At 34.2% G+C, this 26,242-nt stretch overlaps 1 protein-coding gene across 7 annotated transcripts in view; it reads right to left on the bottom strand.

Moving 5' to 3' along the window:
- Nucleotides 1–24,520, bottom strand: part of LRRIQ1 (leucine rich repeats and IQ motif containing 1) — a 241,319-nt gene extending 216,799 nt beyond the window's left edge. For 5 of the 7 annotated variants that reach the window (XM_049883981.1, XM_049883984.1, XM_049883986.1 and 2 more), the window contains exons 1-10: nucleotides 24,261–24,496; nucleotides 24,009–24,067; nucleotides 22,356–22,509; nucleotides 17,104–17,215; nucleotides 11,359–11,450; nucleotides 10,056–10,173; nucleotides 8,836–9,059; nucleotides 5,461–5,535; nucleotides 2,721–4,346; nucleotides 623–775 (exon numbers count right to left, since the gene is read on the bottom strand). In XM_049883981.1, coding sequence (XP_049739938.1) covers nucleotides 623–775; nucleotides 2,721–4,346; nucleotides 5,461–5,535; nucleotides 8,836–9,059; nucleotides 10,056–10,173; nucleotides 11,359–11,450; nucleotides 17,104–17,215; nucleotides 22,356–22,508 — 2,553 coding nt within the window. In that variant the 5' untranslated portion in view covers nucleotide 22,509; nucleotides 24,009–24,067; nucleotides 24,261–24,496. Of the gene's footprint in view, nucleotides 1–622; nucleotides 776–2,720; nucleotides 4,347–5,460; nucleotides 5,536–8,835; nucleotides 9,060–10,055; nucleotides 10,174–11,358; nucleotides 11,451–17,103; nucleotides 17,216–22,355; nucleotides 22,510–24,008; nucleotides 24,068–24,260 lie in introns of all 7 variants that reach the window. The other 2 variants (XM_049883982.1, XM_049883983.1) reach the window with 2 other exon arrangements.
- Nucleotides 24,521–26,242: the final 1,722 nt, after the last annotated feature.

The following is a 26,242-nucleotide window of genomic DNA, read 5'->3' as shown; positions in this document are numbered from 1 at the left end:
GACAAGTACTTGAATATTGGAGCTTATATTTTTGGAATGCTCACTCTTGGGATTGGGACAACAAACGAAGAAGCTATGTAAGACAGACAGAGAGCCAGGGAGGGAGGAAGAAGTGAAGGAAGGAGAAGAAGAAAGAGAGATACTGATTGATTATAACCTCCCTGCCATTCCTGCCAAAGCTCCAGACGTACAAGTGAAGGTATTTTGGAAATTTCAGACCCAGCTGTTATCTAACTGCAATTACTTGAGATCCAGTCAGCATAATACGAAGCAGAAGAAATTTCCAGCCAAGCCTGGATTAAATCCATGGCCCACAGAACCATAAGCACATAAGATGGTTGTTCTTTTAAGCTACTAAGTAATGGGGTTGTTGGTTATGCAGCAAAAAGTTACAAAAGTAATAACTATCTTATCTGCAAACAGAGGTATGTAATTTCCAGTTCATACCATCTAATTACCTTCCCTCTCTGATTCTCACAAATTTAGGCCTCTGATATCTTTAGACTCTAAGTTATGGGTTATTTTAGTAAACATTTCTCCAAAACTTTCATTTCTGAAATATAAACATCAATCCATTCATATTTTATTAAAAGATAAATAACGAACAGAACTAAAGGAATACCTGTACATCAATGTACTTCAGGTTTTTGCAGTTACTCAGGCCGTGCAAAGAAGTTAATCCACACCGTCGAAGAGACAGAAACTGCAGATTTGTACACTCTGCCAGCGTAGACAGACTACAACCCGGCAAATCTTGAAAAGTAACTGTTGTAACCTAGGCAAATTCAAGAGAATTGGAATGCACAACATTATTTCACAATACTGAATAAAAAATCTATATTAGCCTTGCAAAATTGCTTTAAAAAATTCATCTAAGAAAAGTTATACTATATGTTAAAACCCACATTTATTAACAACTCAATTTCTGTTAAGCTATCTGGACCCTTTTGTTTCTCACATAGAAAGGCAAAATAATGCAATCACTTGTGACCAATTCAAATTCAAAACTAAAATGCATAGACGCAATAATACAGTTATATATTAGCTCACTGCCTAATTTTTCAGCAAAATCACTTTCCTTATTTTTCATGGCTTTGGCACATAAACTACCTTAATCTTCAGAATTTTGCTATATAAATATTTATGATCTGTGTTTGACAGTAAGCTACAGATCCCTGGATAGTCCTAGAAGCCACGACAGGTCAGGGGGTAGATTTTGAGTCCAACCTACCATGCTTCAACTAGCATAGCTCAGCTATCTTAAAAAAGAAAATGAAAAAAAGAAAGTCTGATTGAGAAGAGATATTATAGAAACTATAATAAATAGAACTACGTAAAAATAATCAGGGAATAAAATTCTGACTTGAAAAGAAAGACCAGACTTGCTGGCCTCACACAGACTACAGAAACCCTGAGAGTATGGCTCCCGGACACCTCTTCACTTCAGCAGTGAGGTTACTCCTGAGGTTCATCCTTCAGCCAAGAATTGAACCGGACCGTGGAACAAGACAAGACTAGGGGAGTGCACCAGCACTGGGGCAGGGACTGGAAGGCAGGAGGGAACAGGAAAGCTGGTGACAGGTAACCTAGGGCTGAGAGGGCAAAGTGTTGACATGTTGTGGGGTTGTTAACCAATGTCATACAGCAATGTGTTTGCCGACTGTTTGATGAGAGGCTAGTTTGTTTGGAAAACCTTCACCTAAAGTTAAAAAAAAAAAAAACGAAGAGTAAATAAATAAAGTTAATCCCAGCCCTGGGGGGAAAAAAATCAGGGAATAGTACAATATGCCCACTTCTTAATTGACATGATTAGGTTCCAAAGACCAGGTCATTATACAAAAGTTGATGTTATGCAAAAATGGTTGATGACTATATCTGATCCCAAAACAGAGGATGACTACATCATTACATAGCTGCCAAATCACATCATTACATAACTGCCAAACCACTGAGAACCACTGCCCAGACAAGCTGACACATAAACTTTACTCTCACAATCAGGATTACTCTTGTCTCGCATCTCGGCATTTGTTACTGCAAGATGTATGTCATTAATGTGCAAAATAGTCAGATAGATTTTTTATTGTTGTCATAAATGTGAAATGTCAGATAATGAGATAGCCAATAAGTGAGGAATAGGTGTATAAACAACATCCTATCACAAGACTTATGTATTATAAAGGCATGCATCATGATTTACTAGTAAATAATGTGATTTTACCCAGAGCATACAGAATTTGTGGCATAGAAAATTACCAACAGTGTTTTTTCCCCTGTATTTTTCAGGCTATATATACATAAAAACTCGCTGTCGAGTTGATTCCGACTCATAGTAACCCTACAGGACAGAGTAGAACTGCCCCCATAGGGTTTCCAAGGAGCAGGTGGTAGGTTCAAACACAGCTAGTAAATGGCAGGAATAAAATTAGAATCCTCCACATTTAGGCTTATAGGCCCCTTGAACACAAGCTTCAAGTTAATAAAAAAAAAAGATAAATCAAAGCTTTTTATAGTGCTTCATTGAGGGAGAAAATGTCCTGAATAATTTCGACTGGAAAGATCTTTTAAACGCAGTCTTTCTTAAATGGAGTTAGCAACTTAACTGATTAAGAGGCAGAATTATTGGATATAAAATATACCTTCTATTAAGAATTGATAAATTACATTTAGAGAATCGATTGCAACTAAATACAAAAAAATTATTTAAAAATAAGAAATACCTGCTGTAATGTATTCCAAGGGCCACACTGAAGAATTTCTAATATATTCAAAGGGGGTAAGGTGTTGGCTGGACATTTCACAGATCTTTTTTTTTTAACAATTTTCTTTTGCTGATGTTTCATGAAAATTTCAAACCAGGGTTTAAATGATTTCATCCAAGCTAGCCTCTTTTCTTCAATAGAAGACAGAAGCGTCGGCTCTGGTATAGAGCAGGTCATGTTACCTTCACGTTCAGATCTATTCTCATGGCAATCTTCTGGAATTTCTTTAATCTCAGATTTAACAGAGTTTGCTTCTTTAGAAACCAAGGAGCTTTTTGCATTATAGATACTTGAGTTTTCACAATGAGCTTGTCTGTTTAAAATACAGTCTTGCTTGTGTATTGTGGTTTCTATATTTATGATGTCACTGGTGTTAAAAATCACAATGTCACTATTCAGAGCATTGCCTTTTGAATTCTCAATTTTATTGGATTTTAAATTAATTTCTTCTTCTTGTAGTACTTTTCCTACATTTTCAGAACTTTCTAATTCTAGTGGTAGTAATTTTTGTTTCATTGAAATCATTGAAATACTATTCTCTTCATGTAATGTTCCATTCTGCTCTGGTATTTTTTCTTTTTCTATTTCTTGTACTTTTTTCTGTTGATTATCTTTGATTATTTTCTGTGTTTCATTGTTTCCTGTCTCATTAATTTCTTGATTATGCTCTAGTATTTGCCTTTTTTGTTCCACATTCTTATCTGTGGCATGTTTCAGTTTTCCCTCTTTTTGTATTTGAGATTTTAATTCTTGTAACTTCAACTGTTCTTTCACATTTTCTTTTAGATCTGGGCTTTCCAATTCAAGTTGTTTGTCTATATTTTCATACTTTGTTTTTAGACTGGTCAATTTTTCTGAATATTGTTGTTTTGGTAGATTTTCATTTTTTTCTTCCTCTTTTAATTCTGCCAAAATTGTTTGGTTGGATATATACTGTTTTAATTGTTCTTGTATTGGTTCTTTCAATACTAGCTGTCTACCTACACTTTCCCTCATATTTGATTTCTCATCTATTACTAGCCAGAGGGGAGTATCTTCCTGATTCTTTGATTTCTCATCCCCTAGTGTTTTGGCTATATCATTCTTATTCTTTGACGTACCTTCAACAGTTAAATGTTTGCTGTTACGTTCTCCCTTCTTTAATGTCTCACTTGTTAGCTGTTTACCTGTATCTTCTCTGATTCTTAATTTTTCCTTGAGTAATACTTGTTCTCTTTCTAGTCTCAGAATATTCTTCTTTTCTTCATATTCTTTTTGCCTCTTTTTAAGTTCCTCTTCTTTTTGCTTTTTTTCCTCTTCTTCTATCCTTTGCTCTTCTTCTAGTCTTTTTCGTTTTTCTTCTTCCCTCTGTCGGATTTTTGCTTCCTTGTCTTTCCACTCTTGTGCTTTCTTTTTCTTATTTTCCACTCGTTCTTTTATGATTGGGCTATATTTTTGATAAGCTACAAATGCTTTATAATTAGCTTGGATTTTTATGGCTGCATCATGCTGCAGTTTTAACAAACGCATTTTTTCTTTTTCCTGTAGGTCTTTAAATCTTGCTCTTTCCTGTTCCACTTGTAAATGCAAGTTTTTAATAAACTCCTAAAATAAAGTAATATAAGTAATGATAAGCATACAATAAAATGTGCAATGCTATTACAGTACCATCTAAAATGAAAATTGAAAATGAATACCAAAACTAAATTCTCATAATGAAGTTACAATAAAATTCACTTAGAATAACTGAACTCATTTAATTTTAATAGTATCAATTTTTACAATATTTAGGAGTTTGGCTTAACAGTTGAGCTAATACTCTAATATAGCAATAAAGGTAATATATGTGTGTGTATATAGATTATATATGCGATGTAAAATAACATATAAAATCAGAATGACACAGCAAGGAGGCAACAGAAACCCCTGGCCAGATTACATGTATGAGAAAATGACTTCAAATATTTCCAAGATGAGAGTTCTTATAAAGGAGACTCCTAGAGATAGCACTGGGACTGCAGAAGAAGGGAATTATTTTGTGATAGTATGATACAAACAAGGCCAGGGTGTCCACACATACAAACAATATGCAGAACCAGACTAGCCATATGTCTTAGCCCTCCTCAACTATCAAAGTCAGAATCCATAAACATATACTACATTGCTGAATTAGATAACTTGGAGTTAGGTGAGAAACTTTCATTACTACTAAAGTCATAAAACAAAAGTAAACAGATGAACAAAATTCAGCATATATTTGAGGGATTATGAAAGATTTTATATACTTTATTCATGCAATTACTGAAGATAATTTCAAATAAAAACTGTGAATAAAAGCAAAACTTAATAAAAATATCACTAGAATCATCTTAAATTCAAGGGAGTTATTTAACACAGTTCATCAAAAAATGAAGTAGCCTTTCATAACATAATTTTCAGTCATAATGAATGTTCAAAACTATCTTCAAACTTTAAAGAAAAATTTTAGAATTACAATTTTATATAAACATGTTTACTCACTGGGCCAGTTTATTTTCATTTATAAGATATTATACTTCAAAGAAAGTTTCTGAGGACTTTTAGTGAGATTTTAAAGCTTTGCTAATTAAATTCTAGATCTGCTAAAAAAAATTTTTATGTTAAATGCCCATTTCAAGGTTAATAATTTATTTGAAATGAAAAATGATTATTGCACTGATTAAAAAGAACAAACAGGTACCTCGTGCTGTTTAAATTTCTCCTCCCACATTTTTTCTTCTTTCTGTAGTTCTTCATTCATCTTGTCTTGCTCTTGCTGAACATGTGATGATATTTAAGTGTTATTATATTCAAATATGAAAGAATATTAAGTTCATGATATATGATTCTCACAACATATATTTTTTAAAAAATGTTTAAAGATGACAATCCACCCAGTGATTCTTAGTTATTAGTACTGGGACAGCAACTTTAATTTCAACCTGAAGTGTGATACATAATAACTAGGGTTCCCACTCTGAGCACATAAAAACACTGTTTGGAATCTGGAAAAAAGTATTTATATCAATACGTTTACATAATAAAATGCATTGGCTAGAAATACAGTTGGGTACTGCAAAAGTTTTATATAGTAATGTTTATAAAATGGGTTTTGCCTACAAGTTGTTTTCTCTACACATCATTCCTTTTAACTGGCATGATAAGCCAGTTGATTGGATAATGGTTTCCTTTCAATAACTATTAGTATCTTTGTCAAGGCTCTTCAGGTATTGTATTTGTAAAATACAATACCTTTCTCCAAAAACTTTAAATTTAATATGGAGACATTATTATAAGTTCACAAATTACTCCAAATTTAACAGAATAACTTTATTGCAAGAAAAGAGCTATGAAGGATCACAGCGAGAATAGGTGTTATAATTAGAGGACCATGAAAGGCTTTGTGCCAAAGATTATAAGTGAAATAAGTAGGATTTCAAGAGGTGAAGATGGCATTTTGGGCATTCACTAAAAGTTTTGAACGAGGAAAATTATTAGAGCTCTGTTTTCTGAAAAATCATAGTTTTAGTTTGGATAGAAATGGGGAGTGAGACAAAAAAACAGGAAAGAGACCAGTGTGGAAATACTGGAGATATTCATGTGAGAATAAATGAGGGCCTTCTTTTTTTCCATAGACAAGTGGCAGCAGTAAGAATAACTGCAGAGACAACATAAACGTGAAATTGCCAGTTGACAGTATACAAAGGAAGTGGGAAAACTCTTTGGACATTATGGTCTGTGGGACCTTTTAATGGGATTTAAGCCAAGAGAAAACATTTTTATAAATGTCACTCTGACAGCACTATGGTGGAGGAGTTTGAAGAATATAAGACCAAAGGTAGAGAGATCAACTACAGAGTACAGTAAATATTCTGTGTAGAGAATAGAAGAGCCTGAACTAAGGAGTAGCAGTAGATAGATAGATGAAAAGATGGATAGCATAGGTATTAGAGAGGAGCAGGTAATAAAAGAGAGGGAAGAGTAAAAAATAGCCCTCATTTTTCTAGCTTGGTCAACTGATCAAAATAAAGTGAAGAAAATATTTTGCATCCCATTAGGCGAATGACATCTAGGGTCTTAAAGCTTGCGAGCGGCCATCTACAATACATCAATTGGTCCCAATCCACTTGGAGCAAAGGAGAATGAAGAACACCAAAGACACAAGGAAAATATTAGCCCAAGACACTAAAGATCCACATAAACCAGAGACTCCATCAGCCTGAGACCAGAACTAGATTCTGTCCAGCCACCACGAATGGCCGCCCTGACAGGGAACACAGCAGAGTGTCCTGGACAGAGCGGGAGAAAAGTGTGGAGCAGAACTCAAATTCATGTAAGAAGGCTAAAGTTAATTGTCTGAAAGACGGGAGGAACCCCTAGAATTATGGCCCCCAGATGCTCTGTTAACCCCGAACTAAAACCATTCTTGAAGCCCACTCTTCAGACAAAGATTAGACTGACTATGAAACATAAAATAATACTGATGAAGAGTGTGCTTCTTAGTTCAGTGAGATACATGAGACCAAATGAGTGGCTTCTGTCTGCAGGCAGGATGAGAAGGCAGGAAGGGACAGGAACTGGTTGAATGGACATAAGAAACCTAGGGTGGAAAGGGGGAGTGTGCTGTCACATTGTAGGGATTGCAGCTAATGTCACATAACAATACATGTATAAATTTTTCATGCAAAATTAACTTGAGCTATAAACTCTTAAAGCACAATTGAAAAATAAAAATAAATAAAAAGGGCAATTCATCTGAATTAAATACAAAACGGAGTGTTTTCTAAATCTGAAAACACTACTAACACTCAAGAGAAATGATGCATTTCAGTACAAGCCAGCAAACACTATTCAATCTACACTGTACTCAATCCTATTCTGAAATTTTTAAAAAAAGCTTTTGACTTCTTGAAATGACCACATCAATCTGATCTGTGGGAAGGAAAATATAACTACAGGAAAGCTAAATATTCCCAGTTCACTACATAAAGAAATGCATGGCTAAACTGGTTCTATGATGATGGAATTGTTTTTGTTTATATTCTGTACAATCAGGGAAATACAATGTACTCAACATCAAGGGTTAGAATAGCCTGAACTTAATAAATGACTACATGCTAATGTTTTCAATACGTAACACCCAAAACTAGCAAGATTTGGGTGGTATATAAAACAACTTCAGTAATGTAAGACAGATAAGGCAGTCCTGCCTGCTCTCCAGACTTCCTAAGGACACTAATAGCCCACAAGGAGGGTCCTAAAATCCACCAATTACTCAATATGCCACCACCCTGACCTAACTGTGTGGACCTCCTAGGAAAAACAGAAATAAAAAGAACACAAAACATCTTCACATCAAAAAATTTATAGTCCAAGGAATTAGTTCAATTATGGGAGCAGGGCACGGACTGTCACCTAAATGGATTACCCACTTCAATATCATGTGTTTTATATAATGTGCCATATGTCAGGCCACATTGCAAGGGCACTGGATGGTCATAACAATTCTGTTGCATTTCCCTATGGTTGTTATTGTGTTGTTGGGTGCTGTTGAGTTGATTTTGACTCATAGCAAGCCTATATGACAGAGCAGAACCGCGTCATAGGGTTTCCTAGGGTGTAATCTTTAGGGGAGCAGATTGCCAGGCCTTTTCTCCCATGGAGCCACCAGTGGGTTGGAACCACCAACCTTTCAATTAGCAGCCTAGCACTTAACGATTGCACCTCTAGGGTCTCTTCCCTACAAACAGGAAAGCATAAAAACAACAGTTTATGCTGTAAATACCAGATTTTCCAGGATGATCCTTGAAACTGTATAGACACTAGGGATAACTAGATCCAAAAAGCAGTATCTAAAATTCCAATAAATTTCAATGAAAACTTATCAAGGAGTCCATATTAAATACTATTAACCCACAATCAATTCCTTCCATGTAAGTCTATATCAAGAGTAATTAAAGGTCAAAGAAGCTCAATCCTCATCACAATCTAAAACATCAACACTTTTCAGAGGTATCTACTGATTCAAAAAATTTATGAAAAACAAAAATTAAAATAACAACAACAAAACACTTACCTTCTGAATATTCTCTAATTTCTTCTTTTCAACTTCAAATTGTTTCAACCAGCAATGTCTCTTTTCTTCATCTTCTTGAAATTGCTTTTCTTCTCTATCCTTCTGAGCTTTAAGAGTTTCTCTCTCTTGATCTTCTAGTTCTTTCTGTTTGTGTTGCCAAGCCTCAAAAGACCGCCTACATCTTTCTTCTACTTCACAGTATCCAAAATTTATATCAGTATCATCTACATTCATGAAAGGAATACTATTCTCAAGATCAAGTCTATGAAAACTGATGCAATTTAAAGTACAAAAATAATTTCAAAATAAAGAAATAATGACAACATATTACCAAAGTAAAGGTAATAAATACGTGAAAAGAAAATACAGGGGAGAGTATACAGTGAAATTTCATTTTCGTCTGCGTACCCAAAATTTCAATTTCAGTCACATAAAATAGCCTTAAAATATTCCAGAAGCAATTAAAATTGTAATATGCATGTGTGTATGTGTAGTGAAGGAATGCTTAATAAATTCCAAGCACAGTGTATCTATTACAGTCAGCTATATTGTTGTGTGCCGTTAAGTCAATTTCAACTCATAGTAACTCTATAGGACAGAATAGAACTTCCCCATAGTGTTTCATAGGCTGAAATCTTTACAGAAGCAGATTGCCATATACCTCTCTGCAGAGTGCTGGTCGGTTTGAATCACTGACCTTTTGGTTAGCAGCCTAGTACTTAACTAGCGTGCCACCAGGACTCCTTGCAATTAGCTACACACATGGGAAATTTCTTAAAATAAATTTCAACCAAGTTACTTTATGAGGCATAAAGACAAGTATAAAAACATAATTAAATAAGTGTAGTAAAGGCATAATCATTTTCAAAACCTTTTAACTCTATTTTTCTAAATGTCAGGGAAAAATAAAAAAAAAAAATCTCTGTTTTCAGATAAAACCAAGCCAAAACCAAAGACTTTGCCCTCAAATCGATTCCAAATCATGGCGACCCCATGTGTTACAGAGCAGAGCTGTTCCATAGGGTTTTCTTGGCTGTAACTTCTACAGAAGTCGATCACCAAGACTTTCTTCTGCAGTGCCTTTGTGTGGCTCAGAACTATTAACCTTTAGGCTAGTAGACGAGCGCAAACCATTTATACCACCCATGGACCTCTGTTTTCAGGTAACTACGGCCAATCACATAAAAAGTATCAACAATACCATTACGCAGTATACCTACCTGGGAAAACATGCTCACCCACAGGCAAATCGTGAGGGTCAGCCTCTGGAGCAGACTCAGAGCTGGCACAGTGAGTTTTACTTCTCAGAAATTCTTCCTTTTCTATTTTAGATAATATCTAAGAAATTAAAAGAATATCAATGATTAAAGAAATGAAAAGAGAGAGTAAATCTATTATTTTAATAATACAATTAAATATTTATACCCCTATGCATGCAATTGTATTTACTCCAAATTACTCTCAAATACAAATCTGTCTCAAAGGCACATTGATAATTACTCTCTTTATGACAAACAGAAAATGTTTTTCCCAAACACATAGACACATTGTGTTACCCCCTTTATGTTTTTCAGAACTCTAACTCGTTTCTAATATTAATCCACATATTTTGTTTACTGCTTGATGATCATTCCAAAATATTTCTATTAATGTGTTGTTTTCCTCCTACTATATTTGTCTTTCCTGCTTGTAGTGATAGTTCACATAACAGATTGTCAATACTTTCAATATGTTAAAAAGGGAACTATACTTTAACCCCAATTATGCATGCCATGATTTTTATCAATACTTTCCCATAATTAGATTTCTACCATACTATAGTTGAAAAGATACAGCATATCTACACAATAGAGTAGCAGTACGATAATTCAAAATTAATATTTCACATTTGAGTATTACCAAACAAGTAAGAGACATATAAATAGCTTTCACATTACTTTAAATGTCTTACGGAGCAGACATAGAGTTTGGATAAAACGAGAGAGCGTGGGATTACAAGGAATGCAAAAAGCTGAACCTGCAGAAGAGAGTTTCTCTTAAATACATCTATGAGGGTTTTACCCTGGAAAAATGCTGGGCTCTCCTTTACTCTTATTTTTTAAGGATATATATTTTTTAATCTATTTTTTAAAACTAACATAAGATGCTCTACATTTAAGGTTTCTGCTGGAACACAGCACATTCCCAAGCAAGGTATTAAACACTATAGCATATTCATTGCTTTCCTCAGAGCTTTTAAAGGAAAAAAAGAAAAAAAAAAATGCAATATAATTCGACTGTTTAATCTACGCAGACTTTAAATTCCCAAGTATACGTGATTTAGATCAGTTTCTAATATTCTTAAAGACTGAAATTTGAGTGGTTTTATATTATATGCCAGAGAAAAACATAAAACCAAAAATGATTTGCATAAAAATAGTTATCCTTTAAATCAATGATTTAGCTATCACTAACTACCAAAGAGGAAAGATAGATTTCTAAATGTGATATTGAACACATTCAGTTAAAATTTTGAAAGCATACCTTCATTAACTGCTCAGGATTTTCTTGATATTCGGTTGATAATTCTATCCTTAAATGCATATCATTATTAGAAACTGTTCGGTAACTATAGCCTAGAAAAAAAGAAAAAAATACTATAACTTCAAATATTAGAGTAGGGAACATGTTAAAATCCCAAACCTTTCATCACCCTGTAATTTCTAATTTCTATCCTAGTATATTCTTTATCAGTAAGAGTAACTCTCAAAACAACAGAAGAACAGTGGAGAATAAAGAAACAGAGGAAACCTGTTATCTTTATTCTAAAAATAAAAGCAACACATTCCTAAAGCACTCTGACCCTTTATCAGCTTTCATGTTCTACACTGAAGCTTTTTTTTCCATGCATGTACAATCTTGATTTGCTTGATATTATGATGACATCTTAATTAAAAATCAACCAAGATTCAATGCTATCTGCAACAAACTAGCAAGATAATCTTGCATGTTATTAAAAAGCCTAGCTGTATCTTTTTTTCATGCAATGAATTTTCTATAATTGTGTTTCCTTTTTTTTTTCTAATTAGGTTTATAACTAAGCATATAAATGCCAATATATTTATAATCTTTTTTCATTGTGTAAATTTTGGTAAAAATAAGTAAGCAAAACAAACCATTAATCCCCCTTCCACCCATAATTCAACCACAGACAACCACTGTCAAAATTTGAAGTTCATACGGAAAGTCTTGAAGTATCTGTTTATCCAGATGCTCAGGACCAAAGTCATTCTCCCTTCCTTTCACACCAATCCATCAATAAACCCTTTTGGTTCTGCCTTAAAATGGTTTCCAGAATATGACTAGCTTTCATCATTTATCAAAACCATCCTCGTACTACCGTAATAGTCTGTTACTGGGCTCTCTGCCTCCACTCTTACTATCTCCTGCCATCTTCTCTACACGATCACCAGAATGACTGTCTCGAAATATACTAAACCAAAAAAAAAAAAAAAAATCCATTGCCATCGAGTTGATTCTGAATCATAGCAACCCTATAGGACAGAGTAGAACTGCCCCACAGGGTTTCCAAGGAGGGCCTAGTGGATTCAAACTGCCAACCTTTTGGTTATCAGCTGTAGCTCTTAATCACTATGCCACCGAAAAAAAAAAAAAAAAATGCCACCGGGGTTTCCCAAAATATGTCAGATATTCAAAATACTTCACATATTTATAGTAGAATCTGGGTCCATCTCATGGTTTATAAGAGGCCAAAATGGTCTTACCCCTTGTTTTCTTGGATACAACCGCAAAGACGTTTTTGTTATCCTTCAAACGTATCCTTCAAACAAAGGACACTCAGTGGGCCTCGGCCTTTACTGTTCCAGACACTGGTTCTCCAGATAGCCATCTGTGTCACCTCCTCTACAGAGAATCCTTTCCTGAAAACATTACCTAAGATAGCTACCTCCAGTCTCTTTATCTCCTTACCTCAGTTTTTTTTTTCTTCATAGTACTTATCACTACTGAGACGTCATATATCTATTTATTTTTTGTCTACTTCTCCCCACTGGAACATTAGAACAGGAAAGCAGGACCTTTGCCTATTTCGTTTACTGCTATATTCTCAGTGACTAAAACAAATCCTATCACAGAGTAATATTTGTTAAATGATTATCTATGAATATATACATTAAAATTTATACTAATATTTGCATGAACTACATTGTAAAATATGACATATTTTTATGGTATCTTTTTAAATATTTTTAAATATTTAAGTCATCTTTTTAATTGAGTGCATAGTTGGACACACGAAGGTCCTACTGAGCATTTAGGTTGTTTGCATTTCCCATTACGAACCAAGCCATGATTTGTGGATTCTAGCTAAATTTTCCCCAAGCATCTGTCAGTTTGTCATACTGTGGTGGCTTGTGTGTTGCTGTGATGCTAGAAGCTATGCCACCGGTATTTCAAATACCAGCAGGGTCATACCTGGTAGATAGGTTTCAGAGGAGCTTTCAGACTAAGACAGATTAGGAAGAAGCTCCTGGGGATCTAGTTCTGAAAAAATTGGCCAGTGAAAACCTTATGAATATCAACAGAACATTGTCTGGTATAGTGCTGGAAGATGAGTCCATCAGTTTGGAAGACACTCAAAATACGACTGGGGAAGTGCTGCCTCCTCAAAGTAGATCTACCTTAATGATGTGGATGGAGTAAAGCTTTTGGGACCTTCATTTGCTGAGGTGGCATAATTCAAAATGAGAAGAAACGGATGCAAATATCTATTAATAATAAGAACATGAAATGTGCAAAGTATGAATCTAGGAAAATTGGAAGCTGTCATATATGAAATGGAACACATAAACATCAATATCCTAGGATTTAGCAAGCTGAAATGGACTAGTGTTGGCCATTTTGAATCTGACAGTTATATGATCTACTATGTCAGGAATGACAAATTGAAGAGGAATGGTGTCGCATTCGTTGTCAAAAAGAACATTTCAAGATCTGTCATGAAGAACAACAGTGGCAGTGATAGGATAACACTCACAGCCCTACAAGGATGACCAGTTAGTACGATTATTATTCAAATTTACGAACCAAATGCTAATGCTAAAGATGAGGAAATTGAAGATTTTTACCAAGTTGTGCAGTCTGAAATTGATCAAACATGCACTCAAGAAGCATTGATAATTACTGGTGATTGGAATGTAGAAGTTGGAAACAAAAAAGAGGGTTGGTAGTTGGAAAATATGGCCTTGGTGACAGAATTGACACCGGAGATCACGTTAGAATTTTCCAAGACCAACAACTTCTTCATTGCAAATACACTTTTCAAATAACATAAACGGCCACTATATACTTGGACCTCACTGAAGGCAAACACAGGAATCAAATCAACTACACATGTGGAAAGAGACATTGGAGAAGCTCAATATCATCACCTGGAACAAGGCCAGGAGCCAGCTGTAGAATAGATTATCAATTGCTCATGCGCAGGTTCAATTTGAAGCTGAAGAAAATTAGAGCAAATCCATGAGAGCCAAAATATGACCTTGAGTATATCCCATCTGAATTTAGAGACCATATCAATAATAGATTTGAGGCACTGAACACTAATAATCGAATACCAGACAAGTTTGAGGAATGACATCAAGGACATCTTATATGAAGAATGCAAGAGGTCATGAAAAAGACAGAAATGAAAGAAAAGAACAAAATGAATTTCGGAAGAGTCTCTGAAACTTGCTCTTGAACATAGAGCTAAAGCAAAAGGAAGAAATGATGAAGTAAAAGAGCTGAAGAGAAGGTTTCAAAGGGTGGTTCAAGAAAACAAAAGTAAAGTACTACAATGCAATGTGCAAAGACCTGGAGTTAGAAAACCAAAAGGGAAAAACACACTTGGCATTTCTCAAGCTTAAAGAACTTACGAAAAAATGCAAGCCTTGAGTTGCAATATTGAAGGATTCTGCAGGAAAATACTGAACAATGCAGGAAGCATCAAAAGAAGATGGAAGGAACACATAGCGTTGCTGTACCAAAACCACTTTGGTTGACATTCAACCATTTCAAGATATAGGATATAATCAAGAACCAATGGTACTGAAGGAAAAAGTTCAAGCTGCACTGAAGGGAATGGTGAAAAACAAGGCTCCAGGAATTGACAGAATACAAATTGAGATGTTTCAACAAATGAAGACAATGCTAGAAGTACTTCCTTGTCTATGCCAAGAAATCAGGAAGACAGCTACTTGGCCAACCAACTGGAAGAGATCCGTATTTGTGTCCATTCCAAAGAAATGTGATCCAACAGAATGGAGAAATTATCGGAAAATATCATTAACATCACACGAATGTAAAATTATGCTGAAGGTAATTCAGAAATGGTTACAGCAGTATGTCAACAAGGAACTTCCAGAAATTCAAGCTGAGTTCAGAAGAGGATATGGAAGCACTGCTGTTGTCAGATGGAACTTGGCTGAAAGCAGAGAATACCAGAAAGATGTTTACCTGTGTTTTATTGACTATGCAAAGTCATTCAACTGTGTGGATCATAAAACATTATGGATAACAGTGCAAAGAATAGGAATTCCAGGGCACTTAATTGTGCTCATGAGGAACCCATACATAGGTTGAGAGGCAGTTGTTTGAACAGAACAATGGGATATTGTGTGCTTTAAAATCAGGAAGGGTGTGTGTCAGGGTTGTATCCTTTCATTATACTTATTCGATCTGTATGCTGATCAAATAATCTGAGAAGCTGGACTATATGAAAAAGAATGTGACATCAGGATTGGAGGAAAACTCATTAACAATCTGCGTTATGCAGATGATACAACCTTGCTTGCTGAAAGTGAAAAGGACCTGAAGCACTTACTGATGAAAATAAAAGACTACAGCCTTCAGTATGGATTTTACCTCAACATAAAGAAAACCAAAATCCTTACAACTGGAACAATAAGCAACATCGTGATAAATGGAGAAAATATTGAAGTTGTCAAAGGTTTCATTTTATTTGGATTCACAATCAGTGCCCATGAAAGCAGCTGTCAAGAAATCAAGTGACTCATTACATTTGGAAAACCTGCTGCAAAGGAGATCTTTAAAGTGTTAAAAAGCAAAGATGTCACTTTGAGGACTAAGGTGTGCCTGACCCAAACCACGGTATTTTCAATTGCCTCATAATGCATGTGAAATCTGGAAAATGAAAAAGGAAGACCAAAGAAAAAAATGATGCCTTTGAATTATGGTGTTGGTGAAGAACATTGAATCCATATTTGTACCCATTCCATGGACTGCCAGAAGAATGAACAGATCTGTCTTGGAATAAGTACAATAAGAGTGTTCCTTGGAGATGAGGATGGTGAGAGTTTGTCTTATGTACTTTCAACAAGTTATCAGGAGGGATCGATACCTGGAGAAGGACATCATGCTTGGTGAAGTAGAGGGTCAGCAAAAAAGAGAAAGACCCTCAACAACATGGGTTGACACAGCAGCTACAACGATGGGCTCAAACATGGAAATGATTGGGAGAACGGCGCAGGATCAGACAGTGTTTCATACTGTTGTACATAGGGTCACTATGAGTCAGAACCTACTGGATGGCACCTAATAATAACAACAACAAAGCTAATTTTTAAATTATTCCATTATTGTTAGCATAATTCAAAAAATTAAATTTACCCAGTTGAAGCAACTAAAAAATTTTAGGCATTTAATAAATATTACTGTATTTTTTTTCCTAAAAAGATGTATAAGTGGACATTGTACATCTTTTTGGAGAACAATACAGTAATATTTATCTAAAATAGGCCCATGATTAGTTTTCTTTTCTTTACTATAAAATAATAGTAACAGCCTGTGTAAAGTAATAGAATTGTTGTTAGGTACCAATGAGTTGGTTCTTCTGGCAGTCCATGGTATGTATATTCAATATTCTTTGTCAATACTGTTTAATTCAAAGGCATCCATTCTTCAGACATCCTTATTCATTGTAAAGTAACAGAATATCTGGTACTAATGAGGACTCATGAAGCAACGTGCTGGTGGTTAGTACTTATTGCAGACATCAGGAAGGTAACAAGCCAAAAAATAAATGAACTACATCCAGTTGTCTAAAATACTATAGATAAAATGTTAGTAATAAATACAACCAAGTACATAGGTGGAGACAATAAATTTAAGTAATTTAGTTTTCTAAATTAGAGCGTATGCATACCTTATAGGAAAGTTATTTACCAAAAAAAAAATTTTTTTTTACAAGCAGATGAAAATTGCACTTACTTAAAACATCAGCATCTTCCAAGTCCTGAAGGATGAGCTCTTCAGCAGTTTTACTCTTATTCTTTATGATGTTAATACAGTGAAGAACTGACTCGGGTAATTCATCTAAATCCTAAAAATGTGAGTAGTGAAAGAAATTGTAAAATTGTGTATTATCACAATTATGTATCAAATATTGCATCCTTAATTGCCAAAAATTTTGAGGTAAATGTATAAATGAGATAAAAGGGCTCCATATAAACAGCACAGTTCAGATAAATACACTTGGTTCAAATTTGCTTTTCATTTTCAGGTGATTATGCTTTTTTTCCTGGAAAACTGTAAGGAAACAATGTGAAGTGTTCTATCTACATCATTTTCATGAACTTTATTTTTAAATGCCATCAATAGTTTTATATTCTTTTAATTAAATTCCAACTTCAAATAAATATTTCCAAATATTAATCAAACCTGCAAGTTTTTTTCCCAAAAATTTCAGGTCTGACTAACACCTTGCAAAAGCATTTAACACATTCCAATACTTACTTTTTGATTATCAAACACAAATTCAGCTACATTTATGAGCTATGACAGAATATTTCCAAATATGGCCTTTGTGAATAAATTTAGAGATTTTCTAAATATATTGACAGACAAAATGTGAAAATAAAAAACATAATGCAAAATAATATAATGAAAATATAATGCAAAAACAATGTTTCATAAAAGCTACAAAATGTTTGAAGCATCTAGCAATGATTTTAATAATAATCCTGAACCTATAGACATAAAACTTAATTAAGGGACCTAAAATACCACTTGATGAATCAATAGAAATGCTTCTGATACAGAAAAACATTACATGACCTTCATTCCATCTAATTAAAAAAAAAAGAAATCTTTTCTGCCCTGCTGGATTTACACGTATTAAATCTAAGCTTCTTAGCCAGTTGTTTTGGATTTTTTTCTCTACTCTAACTAATGGACTTCAGTGCTTAGTTTTGAGAATGCTGGTAGTGAAAATTAAGAGAGAATATTCCCTTCTCCCTTTGAGCTACACAAAAGCAAATAGAATTCTATGTCAAAAAGTAGTTCAGACAAAGTTGTTAGTTATGCTGAGTGGATTCCAACTCATCGTGACTTGATGTGTGCAGAATAGAACTGCTCCATAGGGTTTTCAAGCCTGTGACCTTTCAGAAGTAGATTGCCAGGCCTGTCTTCTCAGGCACCTCTGCATGGGTTCCAACTGCCAACATTTTGGCTAGTAGTCAAGCGCTTGACTGTTCGTACCACCCAAGGACTTAGTGTATTGATAAAATAGTTCATTGACAATATCAAGAAAAAAAATTTACTCTTCTACCCTGTGTCGACACTTCTATTTGTTGTTTAACTAAGAAATCTTTAAAGACAACCAGATTGTAGAGGGTATTGCTATATCCTATGAAATACAATCCATAATCCCTAAATTTTTAATTTTTTGGATTAGTTTTCCTAGTTAATAATTTCTTACCCAGTAATAACACTTAAATTAGTTTTCTAAATGATACGAAAGCTTGTGAAGTAGCCTAATTAAGCAAGAAGAAGAGTTTTAAAATTGTATTCTTCCTCCTTTATTCATAGATATAATGAAATATAGTAAAATCCATAGTTTGGTTGGATTTCATAATCAAAGAATTTAAGAACTTTGTCTCAAAAAGGCCCAAAATCTGTTAAATGGGGAAAAGAGAGTCTCTTCAAAAATGGTGCTGGCATAACTGGATATCCATCTGCAAAAAAAAAAAAAAAAAAATGAAACAAGATCCATACCTCACACCATGCACAAAAACCAACTCAAAATGTATCAAAGGCCTAAATGTAAAATCTAAAATGATAAAGATCATGGAAGAAAAAATAGGGACAACGCTAGGAGCCCTAATACATGGCATAGACAGTATACAAAACGTTACTAACAATGTACAAACATCAGAAGAGAAATTAGATAACTTGGACCTCCTAAAAGTCAAACACCTATGCTCATCCAAAGACTTCACCAAAAGACCAAAAATATTACCTACAGATTGGAAAACAGTTTTTATCTGCACCATTTCCGATCAGCGTCTGATCTCTAAAATCTAGATGATACCGCAAATACTCAACAAAAAAAAGAAAAATAACACAATTAAAAATGAGCAAAGGATATGAACAGACACTTTACCAAAGAAAACATTCAGGCTGCTAACAAATACATGAGGAAATGCTCAGGATCATTAGCTATTAGAGAGATGCAACTCAAAACTACAATGCGATTCCATCTCACTCCAACAAGGCTGGCATTAATCCAAAACACAAAATAATAAATGCTGGAGAGGTTGTGGAAAGACTGGAATACTTATATACTGCTGGTGGAAATGTAAAATGGTACAGCCACTTTGGAAATCAATTTGGAGTTTCCTTAAAAAACTAGAAATAGAACTACCATATAACCCAGCAATTTCACTCCTTGGAATATACCCTAAAGAAATAAGAGCCTTCACATGAACAGATACATGCACATCTGTGTTCACTGCAGCACTACTTAAAATAGCAAAAAGTTGGAAGCAACCAAGGTGCCCTTCAGCAGATGAACGGTTAAATAAATTATGGTATATTCACACAATGGAATACCATACAATGATTAAGAACAATGATGAGCCTGTGAAACATTTCATAACATGGAGGAATCTGGAAGGCATTATGCTGAGCAAAATTAGTCAATTGCAAAAGGACAAATATTGTATGAGAACACTATTATAAGAACTCTAGATAAAGTTTAAACACAGAAGAAAATATTCTTTGATGGTTATGAGGGTGTGGAGGGAGGGAGAGAGATATTCACTAACTAGATAATAAACAAAAAATTTTTTAGGTGAAGGGAAGGGCAACATATAACACAGGGATAGTCAGTCCAACTGAACTAAACCAAAAGCAAAGAAGTTTCCTGAATACAACCAAAAGCTTCGAAAGCCAGTGTAGCAGAGACAGGGGTCTAGGGACTACGGTTTCAGGGGACATCTAGGTCAATTGACATAACAAAATATATTAAGAAAATGTTCTGCATTCCACTTTGGAGAGAGGCATCTGGGGTCTTAAACACTAGCAAGCGGCCATCTAAGATGCATAAATTGGTCTCACCCCACCTGGAGCAAAGGAGAATGAGGAAAACCAAAGACACAAGGAAAATATTAGCCCATGAGACAGAAAGGGCTACATAAACCAGAGACTCCATTAGCCTGAGACCAGAAGAACTAGATGGTGCCCGGCTACCACAGATCATTGCCCTGACAGAGAACATAACAGGGAATTCCTGATGGAGCAGGAGAGCAGTGGGATGCAGGTCTTAAATTCTCGTAAAAAGACCAGGCTTACTGGTCTGACTGAGACTGGAGGGACCCTGATGGTCATGGTCCCGGACCCTTTGATAGCCCAAGATTGGAACCATTCCCGAAACCAACTCTACAGACTGGGATTGGCCTGGACTATAAGGTAGACAATGATGCTGGTGAGGAGTGAACTTTGTTGTTCAAGTAGACACATGAGACTATGTGGGCAACTCCTGTCTGGTGGTGAGATAAGAAGGAAGAGGTGGACAGGAGCTGGTTGAATGGACATGGGGAATAAAGAGGGGAGAAGAGGAATGTGCTGTCTCATTAAGGGGGGAGCAGCTGGGAGTACACGGCAGGGTGTGTATGGCTTTCTGTATGAGAGACTGACTTGATTTGTAGACTTTCACCTAAAGCACAATAAATAAATTTAGAAAAAAAAAAAAGAATTTTGTCTCATTTAAGTTAACCTTGGATAAAAACAAAGAATAATGAAAAACAGTAATATTTCTCAAAGTAGTATGTAGTTTCAGTACAATCCTCATTAAAAACCAAAGTGGAATTGTTTTTTGATACTCAACAAAATGAGTTTTTGGGGGGAAAGTTTAGTTGAGAAGATTTTGAAACAGCAAAAAGTTGGAGAAATTTGACCCCTTTGATACTTAAAAAAATAAAGCTACAATAGGAAAAAAATTAATGGATTCATGGAAAAGGATAGCCTCAGATATATCATATAAGAAATTAACATATACAAAAGTCACAACCAATTAATTGAATTCAACAAGTGGCACTAGAAACATTAAATAAATATATGCCAGAAAAATTCGAATTGTATCTATACGGTGTAACAAAACTGAAAATAAATTCCCATTGGATTAAGAATTTTAGTATAAAAGAATGAATCCATGATAGGACATCCTAAGCATAGAAAATTGGGGAAAATATACACAGAAAAGGATAACATGTTTGAAGTCAAAAAAGAAATTATTTCTATGTGTCTAAAGATTTCATATGTTACAAACAATTAAAAGGGTAAGTGTTTGCACAGTACTCTTTTTTACCAAAGAGCTTCTAAAAATAAATAATAAAAATGTCAATAATACAATATAAAAATGCATAAAGAATCTGAACAGGCATATCACACTAGGAGAAATACAAAGGCCAATAAGCACATTAAAAATATTAAACTAACAAAATACAAAGTAAGAAATAAAATTCCATTTTTAGCTTTTAAATTACAAGAGATTAAAAATTATAATAATCTGTGCAGGTTTGCACGTGATGAGAAAGGTAGCTTCACATTCTACTTGTGGAAATGTAAAATGACAAAATTCTCCAGAAAGCACCTTGGCATGTGATAATAGTCCATAAAAAGTTCTATATTTTGACCCAGTATTTACAAAAATAACCCTATTCTTCTTGTCCAGTATAAAGACTTCTACTTTTTTGTTTAATTAGGAAATATTTTATAGCACCTGAACTACAGATATTATTGCTAAGAATATATCTTAGCAAATTATCAGAGATACGGACAAGCATATTTATCATGTCACTGTTTAAACTATGAACAGCTGGAAACAACTTAAATGACCAAAAATAGATAAATAGTTCTATCAATGATAATGGCATATTATGTAGCAATTAAAATTTTGCTTTTCATGTATATCTAATCACATGAAAATGCTCATGAATAAGAAAAACAGGATACAACATAATTCCAATTTTATTTAAAATGCACATATATTAATATAGAATTATATAAGCAATTTTCTATCTTCAATATACTTTTTATATTTATATATCGATATACATTGTTTAAGATGCTTCTAAGGTAAAAAATGAGATGAAATATACAAAACACATTTAGAAGATAAATATTTTTCTGAAAAGCCTATTCCAGTAAAAAGGCTCAAAGATCCACCACGTAGCACTTACTGTATCACTGCCATCACTCTGGGTTTCTGATATTGAATCACTAGCAATATCCTCTTTTTCCAGGGAGGAAATGCTGATTTTATCCAATTCAGCTTCTATTTCTTCTTTGAGCTTTGCATCATCATCATCATCATCATCGTTGTTTTCCATCATTCTTCATAATAAAACACAAAACCATTTAAATAAAAATGAAGAAGCTATTATGCAGGTGCAAATCATGGGTTTGTTAATTTGTCATACCAATGCAACATGTTCTATGTAAAAATGTTACGGTTCAACAAAATTTTGTCACACCTCATTATTAAGGTTTTACTATATACTAAAGAACGTGATTTTATCTGTCCCTTCATTCATTTTTTTTTTTTCCAGATTTGGTTATAAAAAGGCAATAGGAAAGGTCCTTTTAGTGTTGGAACTGTTCAGTATCTCTGCTGTGGTAGTGGATACACAAACCTTTATCAGTTATAAAAACTGTACAGAATTTAACACACCCACACACAGGAATACAAAGAAAACTGAGGAACCTGGAATAGGACCAGCAGATTGTATTGATGTCAATATCCTGTGATTTTATACTATAGTTTTGCAATGTAATACCATTGGGGACATTTTACAGAATGTACAAGTGCTCTTTCTTTATTATTTCTTAAAACTGTGAATCTATAATAATCTCAATAAAAACTCTGATGTTAAAATGTCATAGACACTGGTTGATAGGACACTAACAGAACACTTGAATAAATTATGATGGATCCAGAGAAGGGAATACTGTACAAATACTTTTTTTTTAACTGGGTAACTTTAGAAATATAGCCAAAAGTATGAATTGCTGAAAACATGTGGCAGCATGGTATGTAAATTATCTTTTATGTAACTACATGCAAATACACACATGTTTTTTAGACATAGAGTTTCTGGAAGAAATCAGGGAGTTTTAAAATTTCATTTCATACCTTTATATTGAGTGATATTTTTATGAAGAATAGGTACTATTTTATAATTTTACAGATTAGTTAAAAATATTAAATTTTATCCACAAGCTCCCAGCTGCAAAGGAAAGAAAAAGTGCAAAACGTTAACTTGTAATCAAACTCACAAAAAAAATTTGGTGTTTGTAGGTGAAAAATTAATTTTTTGACGTGGTTATAAAGCAGAATGCACACTACACAAAATATTAGAGAGGCAAGAGTAGGATGAAGATAAGAATAATTTCCATCATATGCCTTTCTCTCCTTACCTACTGGCTCCATAGATCAGCCCTGTCTGACAGAAACCTAACACGTCATTTTAAATGTTCCAGTAGCCACATTTTAAAAAGTAAAAAAGAAATAGGTGAAATTTATGTTAATTTTAATAACATTTTATTCAACCCAATATATCCAACATTTTATTCTTTCAACATGTAATCCATATAAAAAAATTAACTATTAATTATAAAAATAAACGTAAAAAGTAACATTCTTGTTTTCCATACTAACTCTTCAAGATCTAGTATGTATTTTACACCTACAGGACATCTCAATTCGAATTAGCTGGATTTCAATTTGTCAAAACACCTGCAGCTAGTGGCAAACCTTTCGGGCAATGCAACCCTAAATGGATTCCAGTGTAATTGGACTATATAGTAAATACTTCAAGTTGACAATAACTCACCTGGAGCTGGGTAAAGCTGACAAAAGTGTAAAATATTAAGGAATTTCACCTTTCAACACCTGCAATAAAAAGGATGAAATCTACTTTAGATAAAAAAAATATATATATATAGTGGCCATAAATTATACATGGAAAAAAAAAAAGAAGGAAGGAAGGAAAAGAACTGCCACGTAAGGGGAAAAAAGAAAGTAGCCATTGAAAATCTCTAGATTGTCAAAGTGGATCTTGAAGTTTTGAATGAGTTGTCAAAACCTGAGGAACTGAAGGGAGCCTCAAGCTCCGCAGACTCGCGCAGCCACTCCCTTTGCCCAGCCCGGTCAGCGGCCCGTGCTTTCCCGGTTGCCCGGGAAGTCGCGCCCTGGCGGAGCGTGGCCCGATCGATCTGCACTCCCGTAGCTCTGCCTCGCCTCCCCAAACCCGAACCTGGGCTTGGAGGAGCCCCGGCTCACCCACCAACAGCGGTGTCCCCAGGCTAGGCTGAAAGACAGCTCCCATTGCCTCCAAACAAAGCGTAGCCACGGCAACAGCCAATCCCAAGAAAGATAGACAGACTTTGCCTTACAGGTGCCCAAGACGGACAAATAATTTCCATTCTTGATTGGAACGATTGCTGCATCTCAGGAGTTGGGCAAGGAGTTTAAGAATTTTTCCAGGTATTTAAATCTTTCGGAGGGTATTTAGTAACGAAATGGCGTTTTGTTATAATTACCCAAGTAAAGATAGGCTGACCTTTAAATTAAGCTAAATTTGCATCTAGCAAAATGTTGAGTTGTACATGTGTAAATTGTTCATTCCACAGAGCCACAATGGTGAGTAGTGATTTGTGGGGTCTGGAAGTGATGGAACAAAAGTCAATAAATTGCCTTCCATCACAACAGTTTCTTTGAAAAGAAAAATTCAGTCAATTTTCAATGCCTATCAAAAACCTCTCAGTGGAGTTGGGGTGGGGAGAGGGTGTGAGAAATTTGGAAAAAAAAATGCTGGAATATATTTTACTCCAAAAATATTGATGATTTCAATATAGAACTGAAGTTCTGAGTATATGTCATACTATTAGTTTTAACTTAAAAAGCCATAAAAGTTTATTTTTTCATGGAGGAGTATATAGTGTACAAAATGTGAAATTTCACTTTAGTTAATAATAGATGTTTCTGATTTTAATCTTTTTAAAGTTTACAAAGAGGCATTAATTTTCAAGAGGAAGTGGTTGTGCATAATTGTTGAAGGTATCTGCCATACAATAAGCTAAAAGCAAATATTTCATTGAGCCTTTGAAAGAAAATAGATTATTTCCTGGTAACAACAAATTTGTGTTTCCTGGTAACAACAAACCTAATAATATAGAGTGAGAAATTACTAGACTTTTGCTATTAAAAAAAAAAAAAACACACACACATTTTAGTTCCTCTCTCAAAAGGCTAATAATTTTAGAAAATAAATTATCCCTGATTTCAGATCTATTTAAATTTAGAGTTTTTCATTATGGTATTTTTTAGACTGATTTATAGATTACAAATTATGCTGATTTATAGACTATTCAAACTCCTTATTTAAAATGCTAAGACTACAATATTATGTTGAGGTTCACAAGTATAATCTTAAGATTAATTTTATTTCTGAATATGGAACCTCAGGCTTTTTCTAAAGATTATCAAATCCTTTAGTAATCAACTAATTTTGAAAACTATGTCTACACTGTTTTGCTTTGTTTTCCTTCTTAAAACTTATATTGTCAGATGAAGTACAACAAAAAAAAGAAAAATACTGAAAATTCTTCTAAAGATAAATTAATCCATGGTGAGTGTTACTATAGCTCTTATTTTCTCATGTTATATTTTTACTGTGAAGAAAACTTACAACTCTATAAATTAATCCAACTTTAACTAGAATATTACTAATTAGTACGGAAAAAATGTAACAAGTACCTAGTAATAGATTATCAGTAAATTTAACTCAGAACTATTGTTTTTTAACTAATGTACATAGTGTTTAGCAGAAATCCATTTAATTGTAATCTTCTTAGAAATCCCTGTAACCTCAAATTGAGTATACCCATGCCCTTTTAACCTAAGTAGTTTTTTTTTTTTTTTTTTAAATAAGTGACTTTGTTTTCACTTAAATATTCCTCTCATTTTGAAAATCATTTGCAGTTCTGGTTAGTTTATAGCCTATTGGCCTAATACAACATCTCTCTTTAAGGGTACTAATAAATGTTTGGAAACCTTGGTGGTGTG

This window comes from Elephas maximus, chromosome 4, assembly GCF_024166365.1.
Source record: "Elephas maximus indicus isolate mEleMax1 chromosome 4, mEleMax1 primary haplotype, whole genome shotgun sequence".
Lineage (NCBI taxonomy): Eukaryota > Metazoa > Chordata > Mammalia > Proboscidea > Elephantidae > Elephas > Elephas maximus.
Note: the sequence above shows the minus strand (reverse complement) of the source record. Positions and strands in the feature narration are given on the sequence as shown.